Below are 14,793 nucleotides of genomic sequence, written 5' to 3' on the forward strand. Positions count from 1 at the left end.
TAGTTTTGCCTGATAATACATAGAAGAGGAAATTAAATTCTAAATTCTCACAAATGCCATGTTTATGCTGATAATTAAAAACAGAAACAATCAATCAGACCCCCGGGCTTAGGTCAACTAAGAAGTAGTTTTAAGCTAATGGGTGTAAGATGGTGGTTTTTGTACGGGGCTGCATTACAGTGCAGTATTACGGCCACAGTGATACAGACTATGTCGAAAACCTCATTCCACTGAGAAAGACGCGATGCTGGTCCATAAAACAAGTATCCAAGATAACTGAACTTTAGCTGTTTTCCCACATGAACTTTGGAAAATTCTAGAAGAAATCTTTAAGAAGAAGAATCTTTAAGTAATAAATTCATGATAGCCAGAATGCACTGTGACATTTTTGTACGGGGTTGAGCCACGGTGTACGATGGCAACCACTGTGATGCATTCTATGACAAAAACCTCATCCACTAAAAATGATAAAGAAAGAAACAATAGTGAGTAAAGACATCTGTTTCCTGTATGTGTCTCAGAAAACGATGTGAAAGGCAAAAATGTTTCAAATTTAATAAGGTATATTTACCATAAATGTCATTTTGATGCCAAAATCTTTCAACTGATACAACTTCCTGAGCATTCATGTAAACAGTTATTTATCAATAATTGTTGTTGCATTAATAAAGCAAATATCATTTTAAAGGTTAATGCAAAAAAATAAGCTTTCAGCTGTAACATTTTAAATGAATTGCAGCATGATTAGTTATACTGTAAAATATATCCATAAAACAAATATAAATGTGTTAACTGAAAAGTGAAAAACACTGACTTGTGCACCCTACCAGGTGAAGGTTTTTGTAGGAGAATGCCACACTGTGTATAGTGGGAACTGGGGCTCACAGTGTTAGAAGGCAATACAAAAACCTGTCAACTAAATAACAAAGTTGCTACGTCTTTTAAAAAAAAAAAAATAGAAAAAAAATTCCAGATCCCTAGACTTCAATTTTTCCTCTACTTATCTGGGTCGTGGGGGCAGCAGCCCAAGTGGAGAAACCCAGTCCTCCCTCTCCCCTCCCCTGCATCTCTCAGCTGGTCTAACTGACCAGCCAAGAGTTCCAGTTCATATAGTTAATAAACTGACACACAGACATAAAAAAATGTTATTAAATTATTGTCAGAAGTTTTTAAAGTTACAGCAAATGTGATGTGTCATGACAGCTGATGTACAAGGTGAAGTTTTTGTACAGCATTCAGTCACAGTGCAGTATGAGCACCACAACAGCGATACATCCTATGACAAAAACTAAGGTCAACCTGCACAGGGTCACCAGTAGTAGTAGTACGAGTAGGGTCTTTACCCACAATACAAAGTGCCTTGAGGCGACAGTTTGTTGTGATTTGGCGCTATATAAATAAAATTGAATTGAATTGAATAGTTCTTTTTATACAGTTTTCTAATGTCCTTGGAGTTGACTGTGAATTCATGTAAAATAGTTACTAGTAAAATAAACGTAAAATAGTTAATAGTTGGATGACAAAATTCACATCATTCCAACCAATGTAAAGCCTCATCATCCTGTCAGATTGGCATGTGTCCAACAGAAATGTTCTAAGGGATGTTTTCTTATACCAACATCATGAGCTTGAAATTTATAGTTTCCTTTGCCTTCATAAGATTAGCATGTAGATCTTTATCAATTACACTTCACCAAACGTTGTCACTTTAAATTAACCATTTTTAAATGTTATCTGCATCACTTTATTTATAGTTAATGTTTACTTTAAATGTATACTGTCATGAAAACTACAGTTTCATAACAATATACTGTCAGGGACATTTTCAGACTTGCAAACAGCATCCTTTCTGATTACTATTATTGCAACACACAGGAAGCAATCTTCACCACAACAGGTGTTTCCACATCCAGTTAACAAACTGACACTTTGGACTGACAGTCAAAAGCTCAGCAATGAGAGTTCATGGTAACACACAAAGCAGCAGAAAGACAGTGTATTTGAATGCTTTCAATCTGAAAAGAAATATTGTAACAATACCATTTCCTTAGACAATAGCACATCTGAAATGATTAACACCAGGTAAAATGAAATGATGATTAATACCACTTTAAAATGAGTATGAGGACCCCTTAGACAACAAGAACAAGAAGACTTTGTCATTATATGTAAACATATAATGAACACCCATCCAAGAGAAATACAAACAACAGAAACAAACGGGGGGGGGGGGGGGGGGGGTGTCGCAGTGTAGCTCTCTGTTTTCCTTTAGCAGGAAAACAGAGAGCTACACTGCGATAGGAAGGTTCAAAAAAATCATCTCGTACTGTGTTCATTATGAACACCTTACAAGGTTCCAAAAAACACCTCAGCAAAGCAGCAGCACATTTAAAGCTGGAGAGCACTAGGGTGGGTGGGGGAGGGGCTGCCAGCAGAGATGAGCAGGATACTGTGATTGTTTAGGTTCAGTCCGTCATAACTATTTGCTGACAGACAGTTTTCTGGTTACCTCTCAGAAATCCAATCATCCGAATTTTGGTTCTACTCCGCCACGCAGAAACAGACACTCCAACACTCCTCCAGATGTAATCCACTTTGATTCAGTTCTACTGAGTCTGATTGAGTTTGTACTGTTTCTGCATCCCTCATAGGCAGCCTTACTAGGGCCTGAACAGCTGCCCGGAAACCAGGTATCTCCAGGTCCAATTCGGGAAAAATCCTGGTATCAATATATATGCCACGTCCACACAGTGCAGCCAGGAACGTTATCTTCCATCCCCACAGGAATCCATAGCATAGCCAGCCAGTTATGTAGTCGGACCAGAGGAAAGAGGGTTCCCCTTCTCCCAATCTCCTCGTGATGAGAATTTGACCATCAATAGTGTTGAGAGACCAGCTGACCAGATCCATAATTTAATTTCCAGTTCAGGGATGTGTGAAGAGACGCTCTAAGCAGCAAAGCAGAAGAAAGCAGGGGTAGATAGGGAAGGTTGGAGAGAAGAGAAAAAACATGTCCGTCTCCACTGAGAGCAGGAAAAACAAAAAAAAAGTGTGTCACTGTCAGTGCTCAATGTCAGACATGTTATCCAGCCCAAAAAAATGCAGAACATTCATTAAAAATCTGTTTTGTTCACTGAAAAACTGTTAAATTGTGTTAGTAGCACCAGTTAAATCTGTATACTGTAAACCAGCTCTAACCATTTGGTTACTGGGTTGATATAAGCAACCCGTAGTAATGTACTGTATTTGTCCACTTTAATATTATGGTGAGAACAAGCTAGTGACTTGGGAGTCAGACGATTAACCCTTTCTTCTCCATAGTAATGTTTTGAACTTACCAGGCACTCGTGATTCATTACAGATTCAAGACTCCCTAGAATAGTTTTGTTCTGTGATACATATGCATATGTATCAAAAGCAAGTTTTACACTATTGTGTAAAATCTTGATTGTCAGTAAATCAGGTAAAATCTTTTATAAGAAATTTCATTACCTCATTTACTGACAATCAAGATTTTCACCTATACTGCAATTATGATCCAAAGCTATTTTTACGTGAAGCTTCTCATTTTGTCTTAGAGACTAACATAAAATCTGATTTTACTTAGCTTGTTAGTTAACAATGGAAGGTTTTATATCTTTGAATCCTTTTTTGCACTACAGTGAGTACTTCAAGCTACAGTCTCCAAAAAGGTAAGGTTAGATGTAATCAAGCATGGAGGTATATCATGAGTCTAGATCTGGCAACAAGGACAACACAAGCCTGAAGGAAGACCGTAGAGAGCCTCTGTCATGCACTGCTGCGTCAGGCAAGGCAGAAAACCCCAAAGCAGGACTCAAATAGGCAGGAGTAAATTAAATCTGGTTTTAGTCATGAGTGCAAAGCACAGCAGGACTGGTCAGGAGCCAGTGGTACAAACCACAAAATAACTAAACTTGACTCAAACTAAGGGATAAACATGCGCACACAGCAGGAACCAACAACACCACCAACCAAGACAATGACAAGGATACAACAACAGGCAGAGAAAACACAGGAATTAAATACACAAACGGGCTGATGAGAGGAGTGGAAACAGCTGGGAACACAGGTGAACCAAATTACACTGACAAGACAAGGGGAAGCAAAACTGAACACAACACACAGGGACCAGACGACTACCAACAGGAAGTCAAACGAGGGAACAGAGACGCAGACTAGACACTGAACACTGGTAAACACAAGGCACAAGAGACCCAAACATAACTAAACCCAGAAAAGATACATACAATACAAAACAAAGCATAAACCAAAAAACATTAGGTCATAAGGACCCAGGACCATGACAGCCTGTCAGTGAATGGTTCTGTGCATGTTCAAGAGACTGAACCCGTTCTTAATGTTTTGAGGATTTTTTAATTGTTTACACAAACAGGACCTGATACATTTCAGACCTCTCACTTTTAACTCAATTCAGACACATGTGCAAGCGTGCTCACATCAGAACCACTGAATATGCAAACATACAAACCAAATCTGATGTGCTGCCAGTGGGATTAAGGCCAGGGTTGATGCTTGCAGATGCACTCTCGGGTACCTACTTACAACATGGACAACTATTTGTTTCTTGTTTTCAATACTTTTCACATGGCATCCGACTGAAAGACCCTTGTAGTTGGTGTACTGCAGTCTAGTGAATCATGAGTAAGTCCTCAAGGTCACAAATAATTAGAAGGTATGCGGGTATCTGCACATGGCCTTTGCATTCACTCTCTGATGACAGAATGTACACCACTCTGACCCAAGTCGACCTTCACATATTTGTAGGTGCAGAAAACTGGGCTTCTCTGCTTAGGCTGCTGCCCCTGCAACCTGGCCCTGGATAAGCGGAAGAAAATGGATGGATTTTTTTTTTTTCTCTAGAATGATTAGCAACACAGAACATGATGGCAAAATGGTCTCAAAAGTCTGAATAGCCCACAAGGGGATGTGAAGCTAGAACTGCTTTTTCAGCTGCTGCTACTGCTTGCAAGCTAAGAGGAAGACCTGCTTCTACTAGGGTTTAATATTTTTCCCGAAAATGACATGAATCAAATCCCGGGAAATGACGAGCCATTTCCCGGGAATCCCGGGAAAAAGTTTATTTATTTTTTTATTTTAATTAGGCCTTCTGTAGCCTGTGTCGGCCTTAACCTATTGTGATATTGTAGAGGTAGCTTTCCAGCTATGTCCTGTTATGCCCAGTAGGGGGCAACGTTGGCTTGATTAACGCAATAAAACTTACATCTCGAGATTCGAGTGCTCGAGATATGCGGTGTTGTATCGTTCCTTAACACTCCCTTAACAAATATAATTCGAATATTCCTCCATTGTACATGGAATTATACCAAGCTATTTTACAACTGCTGGTACAAAACAATACGGTTCATCTCCACAGCATTGATAATGGCTCAGCCACGCTGTCGTGGCGACATCTGTTGCACTATATCTCCACCAGTGGAACGCTGTAATAGTCATTGAAAAGTTAACTACCGTACTACACTATAATATGGCATAACACAGGGCCTTGAGTAATGCACTACGACTTGGTCATTGCCATTCTGGCAACAGCAAATTTATAACACCGTGTCTGAGGGTTAAAGTAGGTTCGCTGTGAATCGTCTTTTGAAAAACTGGCCAATCCTTATAGCCTAAAAAATATACATTTTACTCAACTCCATTTTAAAAGCGAAATATGTTAAAGCAATCTATTTCATGATAATTTCTTCACACATTAGGCCCGTATCCTAATTCATGATTGTTAGTAAGCGGCTGCAAACGAGGAAAAGAAACACTCGAAGTTAAACAGATATTTCTTTATTGTTCAGGGCAGGCGTATTTTATAGGCTATATAATGCAATATAACAATATATAATAATATAAAATTATATAATACAAAATACCTTAGGGTAAACACATTGCCTACGATTTCAACAAATTAAAGAGGAAAAAACCACAACTGTGTAATACCTCTATTAAAACGCTTGAGATGAAGGCTGAAGCCTTAAACGGAGGCTGAACGTGCCTGAAATGAAGAGTAATGCTTTTCGCATTAAACGAACCCTTCTCTCAATATTTCCTTAAATTTAACATTCTGAAGCTTTCTTTTCTTTCTGAAAGTCAAATCGACGCGCGCGACTTTTTTCCCGGTTTCCCGTCTAACGTTTCCCGGGAAACGGGAAATGGTTCTGATCGCATTTCCCGGGAATCCCGGATCCCGGGATTAAACCCTAGCTTCTACTGAGTCCAGTTAGAATGAGAACAATGCCACTGGTCGTTGTCATTCTCCACGGATTGCTGCAATCATTTTGGAGAGATGGACTTACTATATGAAATGGTCTCATGGCCTAGATAGGTCATTTTCTCCAAAGCCCACTGTAATTTGGAGAGGCTCGCCTTGTGACCATTCTCAGCGAGGTATTTCAGCAGGACTTTTGTGCCGGTATCGCAGGCCTGCTTAAAAGTAGAACAGCTTACAGGCACCTGGGTGGCTTAGTGGTGAAGCCGGAGACCACATACATATGCCGCGTTGCGGTGCGGGAGGCGTGGGTTCGTGTCCCGGCCTGTCGCCAATTTGCCTGTGTGTCTTCCCCTGTATTTTTCCTCCATTTCCTGTCTCTCTCCACTATGATGAAAACTGCTGTGGCCAAAAATGCAAAAAAAAAAAGTAGAACAGATTATTAATTCACTGACATGTGCAACAATTTGACCCCTCTGAAGGGATAAAAATTCATTGTTGTTTTTTTGTCAGTACACTGATAAATATAATCTTGATCATCTTGTTCAATTTTTAATTAACTGTAAAAAAACTTTTGGCTTTGGTTGTCAGTGAGAGCCCCTAAGGCTGCACATTTACCTTTTGTCCAATATACACTATGTATGCACACCCTTTCAGTTTCCTGTCTCTCCCTCTGCTACTTTTTCTCAAACTGTTCATCAGCTCACTCAACACGTTCTTTGGGTGAGTCTTCTGTCATGTAATCAGTTGTTTGTGTGTTGTTGTGCTTCACCAGTTCATCACAAACAGCAAACACCGTAGTGTGTTCCACTGGCATGCATCCAGCAGTGAATCCAAGTTAACCATCTTAAACTTTCTGTTCACTTGTGTTATAATCAAGCTATCTCTCCCTGACACAATGACAATCAACTATTTTAATGTTGAATTCCAACCCAACAAGTTGGCAGGACAGCATGGTGACAACAGAAACGCATGTTTAAAAGCTCCATATTCATTGTGGTCATATTGTAAATCTCTTGTGTTGTTCAGTCATTAGAAAGCGTCTTTGTAGAATTCAGTTAAATCTAATTTTATTTACATACCGTCCTGGATGTTTGAGGCACAGTGCACCTAAACCTGTAGGGGTCTAATAGACACATTGATGACTTGGAGGAAGTAACTATTGAAGCTAACTCAGAAAGAGACAGAGAGAGAGAGTCTAAATAAATATCAGTAGTATTGAAAGTAGCTGTACACAAAGACACGTCTGTGAGATGGTTATGAATAATTTTTCCTCTAATGGTTAAACCTTTATTTGTGACGAAATTCCTGAAGTCATTACTAGCTAAGGTCAAAGGAATACTTTAAAAGAGCCCTGACTCTTAGTCAGCCTGGCTACAGTGCTGAAAAGAAACCTAGAGATGTTCTTGTTTTCTTCAATCAGTGGTGAATAGATGTCAGAGCTCTACAGAGGGCTTTTTTTTTTTTTTTTTAAAGAGCAACAAACTCTTTTTCCAGGCTAATGAAGAGCTATATTGTTCGTTCTTATTAATTTTTATTATTAATTGAATTTTTGGTGGTTTTTGTATTTTTTTGGTGGTCTGGGAATAGACACAGTCTCTATGGGGATGGGGTTTTGGGGGGATGACAGGAGGAGAGAAGCTGCAGAAAGGTGTGAGACTGCAAACCTGCTTCCTGGTCTAAAGAATGTTACAACAGTACACAGATGTTAGATGAGTTGAAACACAAATTTTTCATTACACCATCAGGATTAATATTCCTGATGAAGATGTTTAAGACTGACCTCATTTTAAATACTTTATATTCTGTTCATCATATTCTATAATGCATCATATTCTATAAAATTATGTTTGCAGTTTGACTGTCGTATGATGACCACATATCTTAACACCTTTTAACTGGGGATGTTGTTGGGGACTAATTTCTTAGTAGATGAAACAAAAGTGTCTAAACAAAGGCATCTGAAATCATTAATCACATTCTTCAATAATGATAAGAACTGTGTGGCGCCTCGCATTGCGGATTTTGTACATTGCACATTATACTCAAAACAGACAACTAGGAAAAAATAACTTATGTTATGTATATGAAAATGCGTTACAGCAAACGAACCCAAAACATGTTCTATGCCTGATGGGTTTCATAATGAGGTCTCATACTAGCTGGTTGCAAAAAGTTCTATAATCTGGCCCAAACTGTCTTAATAACCTTTTTTTTTTCTCTAGGTGTCTTTCATCTCCTTTTGCATTTCTGCAAATCTGACTGTGCCACTGCTCTACAGCATTCCACAACAAATTGATACAACAGCATCTTCTTCAAGATGCATAGCACTTTATTTTGATGACAGATTTAAGGGAATCTTGCTCATCATTCCTGCTCTGAAACAGCAACTAAACAAACGATCATACGGTGGCTCTTATATTGCAGTGCATTTGGCCTCTCAGGGCCACCGTATCTCAGGGCCACCGTATGACCACCTGATTTAACATTAAAAGCTAAATTTTATAATTCATAATTCCTTACTAAAACAGAGGAGAATGTTCACCTACATCAAGCAAGTTTGAGTTAAACCAAAAACAAGTACTGACTGTTCAGTATTAAAACATATACATGGCCTTTAGGGCAACAAAACTCTGTCAGTAACATTATCTCATACTGGCTGTATGTGGTTGCTGTGACTGGAGCTGCCAAAAGAGTCTGATAAAGAGGAAGTGCTTACAAACTGCTGGCAAAATACCAACTTTTACATAACCCAGACCACAGGAAATGGTTATCTCAAGGGATGCTGCTAATAAAGAGTACAGTGGGAATTGTTTTGTCTGTGAAACCTGAACCCTTTGGATTAAATTAAATAAGTATTTGTATTAGAAGCAGACTCTAACAGATCACTGTGACAGCTATGGTTATGCCTTTGACTACTGGGGCAAAGGAACACAAGTCTCAGTAACTTCTGGTAAGTAATAATGTCATTTAATTTCAGTTAAGTCAATCCTATATTTAACTGCTTATTTATAGTATTAAATGAAATCTTGGATATATTTTGTGCCTAATGGGATCTGCAAGAAAAAGTAAAACAGCTGTGTAAATGATGGGTAACAGTTTATCCGTTAGGTGTAATCATGTGTTAGATTACACAAGAGGCCGGCAAAATATTTTTTGCATTAAAGTGCAATTGAAATCTGTCACTGTGATTACTACTTTGACTACTGGGGAAAAGGAACAACCGTGACTGTCACATCAGGTAAAAAATAATAATAAGTGTTTTTGTCTTTGTATGTAGCGTAATAACACTTTCTAATTCTTTATATTTAGACAGCAACAGTATTTTAAAAGGGGTAGTTTTTGTATGTTGGATGTGTTGATGTCTCACACTGTGACGGTGCTTTTGACTACTGGGGGAAAGGAACCACGGTCACTGTCACAACAGGTAAAAGGAAAAAAAAAGACTTTTGTCTTCATATAGTTTTATTTATTTATTTATTTATTTATTTGGACCTCAGTGGCTCCAGCCGAGTCTTTAGGGTGCTTGTTTTTGTATGTTGGATGTGTTGATTTCTCACACTGTGACGATGCTTTTGACTACTGGGGAAAAGGAACAATGGTCACTGTCACATCAGGTAAGAGGAGCTTTCCGACATAATAATGTTAAAAATGTCAGATTTAATTTGGATATGTTCGACTCTGAGGTGGTCGTTTTTGTATGTCGGATATGTTGAAATTTTACACTGTGACAACGCTTTTGACTACTGGGGGAAAGGCACAATGGTCACTGTCACATCAGGTAAGACGATCGAATTTCTTCTTCTTAATGTTGAGATTTAAATTCAAAAAGTGTTTTTTTTTCTATGAATATTAATGTTTTCATATATTGACACATATTAATTACTAAAATACTGTGAGTTCATAATCTGTACGCTCAGTTTAAACTGGTTAAAAATTAGGTTTTATTGAGGTGTCTGAATTTCTATTTGCAAACAACGAGAAGATACCGTTTTATTATAATTAAGATGGAAAATGTAGAAATATAGGAACAAATTTTTATATTGAGTGGTGAATAATTCTTTATCCTGTTACCGCGACTTTGACTACTGTGGAAATGGAACGGTGGTCACTGTCGCTTCAAGTATGAATTTTTATATTTATTTTAAAAGCTAAATTCCTATTTTCCCATTTAATTATATGTAATGTGACAAAGAATTTGCGAAAACCTAACCCTTGTGGTTCTTTCTCTTTGATTATATTGGAACATAATTATATAACTAAATATTAAGCTTAGAATGATTCAAAATTAACAGAGTTTCACAGAAGTTAGTTTTTGTGAGAGGTGCAAAAAGACTCTGTTAACTGTGATAACTGGGCTTTCGACTACTGGGGGAAAGGTACAACGGTTACAGTCACATCAGGTAAGATGATCTAATTCTTTCTGTTTAATGTTAAAATTTGGATTTTAAAACTGTGATATTTTAAAGAAATATTGTGGTTGTGAGAAAATTCAGTGCGTTCATTTCTAGAATACTGCAAAATAAATGTGTTATAATTTGCAGTCTTAGTTTAAATGTTGGTGGTGAAATCAGGTTTTGTTTAATCTTCTGATTTTCTATTTGCAAACAATAAGGAGAATATATGAGATAGTAGATTATTATAAGGTGGAAAGGTTTTTGTATGAAGTGGTGCATAACTTGTTAGACTGTGACTACGGTTTTGACTACTGGGGGAAAGGCACGATGGTCACCGTCACCTCAGGTATGAATTGTTATATTTCTAACTAAAGAGAGAAAATTCTCATCCCTCCACTACAATATAATGTCATTATTTTCACATGGGTACAACCATAGGGAGAAGTTTATTAATGTAAGTAATTATATCAACAGTTTTTGTAGCCTGATCTGTAAAAAAAATTAATAATAATCATTTTGTGGTAAATAATCTCTAAAATCAAAGTCAAAGATTTTTGTGTGAAAAGACTGCATTAAGTACCACAAATGGGCTTTAAAATACTCAGAAAATGTATTGAAACCAAAGGCGATAACACTGTGATCAGATATAATTAGTCTATTTTTAATTTTAAACCTGCATAGTATACAAGTTATAGTGAGATTAATAAATGTTAAAGTTTACTTTTTTGTGCATTGTTAGTATTTTAGCCTTTTTTTTAAGAACAATGTAGAGTCAGTACTGTGCTTTTGACTATTGGGGAAAGCAGTCATCGTTTCATCAGGTAAGAACACCATTTAATCTCAAACACGGCTGCTGAGACAGGATTAAATTTATTGTCTTTTTGTAAGAATTTTCCATCAACATTGTGAAAAGACATTTACAGATTTATGCCATTCTTTATTGAATTTTTTTGAACAAATTATTTTTTGTTGATGTTCTGCATTTGAAATGTTTTACTGCAGACTAACAAAGAGGGAAGCTTATAATATATAATAGAACTGAGGGAGGTTGGTGGACAAATAGCCTCTGAATAAATGTTGCAGAGAACAATTAAGAAGTATTTTATTATGGGCTTTATTATACAACACAGTCGGCTCGTTTGATTTCTCTTTAACCAATTCTAGTTTAAAATGTTTGTTTCATTGTTATATTTCAATTTTGGTTCATTAATTACTGTTGTTTCACTTTTATTAGCCTCTTCAACTGGACCAACTGTGTTTCCTCTGATACCATGTGGCTCTGAGAGCGGAGAGATGGTCACTCTTGGCTGCCTTGCCACCGGCTTTAACCCTTCTTCAGTGACTTTCTCATGGAACAAAGGCGGCACTGCCTTGGAGGACTTCATTCAGTACCCTGCAGCACAGAAGGGCGATGTTTATACTGGAGTCACTCAAGTCCGAGTGAGGAGACAGGACTGGGATGCAAGACAGAATTTCCAGTGTGTTGCGAATCATGCTGCTGGGAATGCACAGGCTGATATCAGAAAAATAGGTAAGACTCCTGCTACGTCATATTTAATTACTTTTTCTTGGTTCATTTGACTTCTAATATGTTTACATAAAAGCACTGATAACATTTTTAAAGTAAAGAATTTAAAAGGTATAAGCAGTCTGACAAGAAACAATAGCCATTAAATTGGCATGTTATGGTTATAAAAATACATAACCCTTACTCAGTACAAGTTGGACTTTTTGTTTAGTTTAGTTTTTTTGTGCAGCAAATAATTAAATTGCTAGTAAAGTATTAATGACCTACACTTATTGATTGCTACTTCTAATAATTGTTATCTAGTTCATCTCAATTTTTTTGCTTTTGTTGGGGTTTTTTTGAAGAATTTTTTAAAAAATTTTCACTCATGTAGTGTACATCTTCAGCACCTCTCTGAGAAAAACACAGTATTATAGCACTGTGTGCCTCTTTCCATCGATCTACATTATTCTAATCCTTTCTAATTTCTGCCTGTGTCCCTCCACTGCCATTGCGCATTGATTATTAACCTAATTAACATTAACATTAAGTCTGTGTTTGCTTGCCAGTCAATGTATATGCAGAAGTGAGCACTGACGCTCTGCTGTTCAGTTATTTAATTTTTTTGTCTATGGAAATCAAATTTTATTTCAGATTTAAATAAATAAAACTGTTTACAAACAAGATCTATGTAATATAAACACTGTAGCACAATGTTTACCTCAGCTTCTGCATATATATTTATATATATATATATATCCCTGCTTCTGCATACATATATTTGTGTATATCTTTGTTTTTCAGTGCCGTTTCGTAAGAATGCAACTCTTAAAGTCTTTTCGCATTCTGATGAGGACGGCAGCTGTACCATCTCCTGCTTTGCCAAAGAGTTTGCACCAAAGAAACATACGATAACATGGCAGAAAAATGGAGTGGACATCACCAGCAAAAAAGATATGATCAGTACAGTTTCAGAACAGATACAACTGAATGAAAATGAGGTCGTGTATAATGCAGTGAGTGTTCTCACAGTAAATTCCAATGACTTGGATGGAAACACTGAATTTTCATGTCTGTTTGACGGAGGAGAAAATCAGTCTTTGAATAAATCTGTGCCTTGCAAAGATTGCAGAGGTGAGTAACTGATACTTTTCCTTTTAAAAGAACTGTACATGTATTTTCCCCCATGGTTTTGTAAAAGATTGTATTCAATAACTGTTCATTGCTTCTTTACTTAGGTCCTGTATCATGTCCTACAGATAATGTGAAGGTAGATCTCATCGGCCCCACAACTAAGAGCATGCTTTTACATAAAAAAGGAACTGTGACATGTAAAGTCACAGCAGAAAATAAAGGACTCAGTATAACTTGGGAGAGAGAGGATGGAAGAGATGTATTAGGCAATCCAATGACTAAAGTCAATGACAATGGGAAGACATACAAGTCTGAAATTGACATCACCTTTGACGAATGGGCCAGGGGTGTGGAACGCACTTGTCTTGTTCACCACGACGATTTGCTGGAGCCAATGACGAGAACTTATACAAGGAGATTCGGTAAGAAAATTATTCAGAAACTGTTTACTGTGAGCCTGTTTACTCCTTATTGCCATCTTGAAATCAATCAGTGTGTCTGTGTGTGCATTGTTGTTGTTGTTTCTTCTCTTGCACAGATTCCCAGTATTATTTAGGTTCATTTATGTGTGTCATAAAGTCTCTCATGTTCTCTGATGCTTACAGGACAACGACTTGAGCGTCCTTCAGTTTTTATGCTGCCTCCATTAGAACACACTAGCAAAAAAATGGTGACCCTGACTTGCTTTGTGAAAGACTTCTTCCCTAAGGATGTTTATGTGTCCTGGCTTGTGAATGACGATGAAGCAGACTCATCTGCATTTAGTACCACAGAACCTATTGAAACCAAAGGAAGCTATTCTGCTTACAGCCAGTTGTTTGTCAGCCTGGACCAGTGGAAAAGGCCTGATGCCGTCTATAACTGTGTAGTGTACCACGAATCTGTGGTCAACACAACTCAAGCTATTGTCAGGTCCACTGGGTACAAAACATTTGAAAATACCAACCTCGTCAACCTCAACATGAACATCCCTGAAACGTGCAAGGCCCAGTAGATGTCATTTCATGTCTCTGTGTCTCCTGTTACTTGTTGTTTAATGTTTGTTGTTTGTGATATGACATTGTGTTTGTGTGTTTTAATGCAGATTCAAAATAAAAAAAAAACACTTTGCAACTCTGTTGATGTTTGTTATATGTAGTTCATGTCTCCATTTAAAAGGATTTTGTGTTTATCATACAGTCACAGTGCTATCCTAACATTGCATACATTAGATGTAGATAGTAGCATTGTCTATCACACAGTGACAACAAAATTTTCTGCATCACATATTCCACAACCGCTTCAGAAAATTAACAATTTAGGCAACAGTCTGTGTTCATTTCACATGCAGATAGTGCATTAACATTGTTTCCGTGACTTGTCTTTGTGTGCCTGTGTTTCCTCTACTGGGTCTTGCACCTCTAAAAGACAGATTCTTTAACACAAATCTTTTCATCTCCCAGTCAAGGGATAAATGTACAAATTTAACAATACCAGAGTCTTTCAAAAGCAAGTCAGGA

At 37.4% G+C, this 14,793-nt stretch overlaps 1 gene segment (V, D, J or C); it reads left to right on the plus strand.

Annotated features, from left to right (window-relative positions):
• The window catches only part of LOC115783989 (immunoglobulin mu heavy chain-like), a 130,910-nt gene extending 116,503 nt beyond the window's left edge, over positions 1 to 14,407 (plus strand). The window contains 4 exon segments of the C gene segment in view: positions 11,888 to 12,184; positions 12,965 to 13,294; positions 13,399 to 13,716; positions 13,900 to 14,407. Of these exon segments, the coding sequence occupies positions 11,888 to 12,184; positions 12,965 to 13,294; positions 13,399 to 13,716; positions 13,900 to 14,288 (1,334 nt within the window).
• Positions 14,408 to 14,793: the final 386 nt, after the last annotated feature.

The sequence above is a fragment of the Archocentrus centrarchus genome, chromosome 8 (assembly GCF_007364275.1).
Source record: "Archocentrus centrarchus isolate MPI-CPG fArcCen1 chromosome 8, fArcCen1, whole genome shotgun sequence".
NCBI classification, from domain to species: Eukaryota; Metazoa; Chordata; class Actinopteri; order Cichliformes; family Cichlidae; genus Archocentrus; species Archocentrus centrarchus.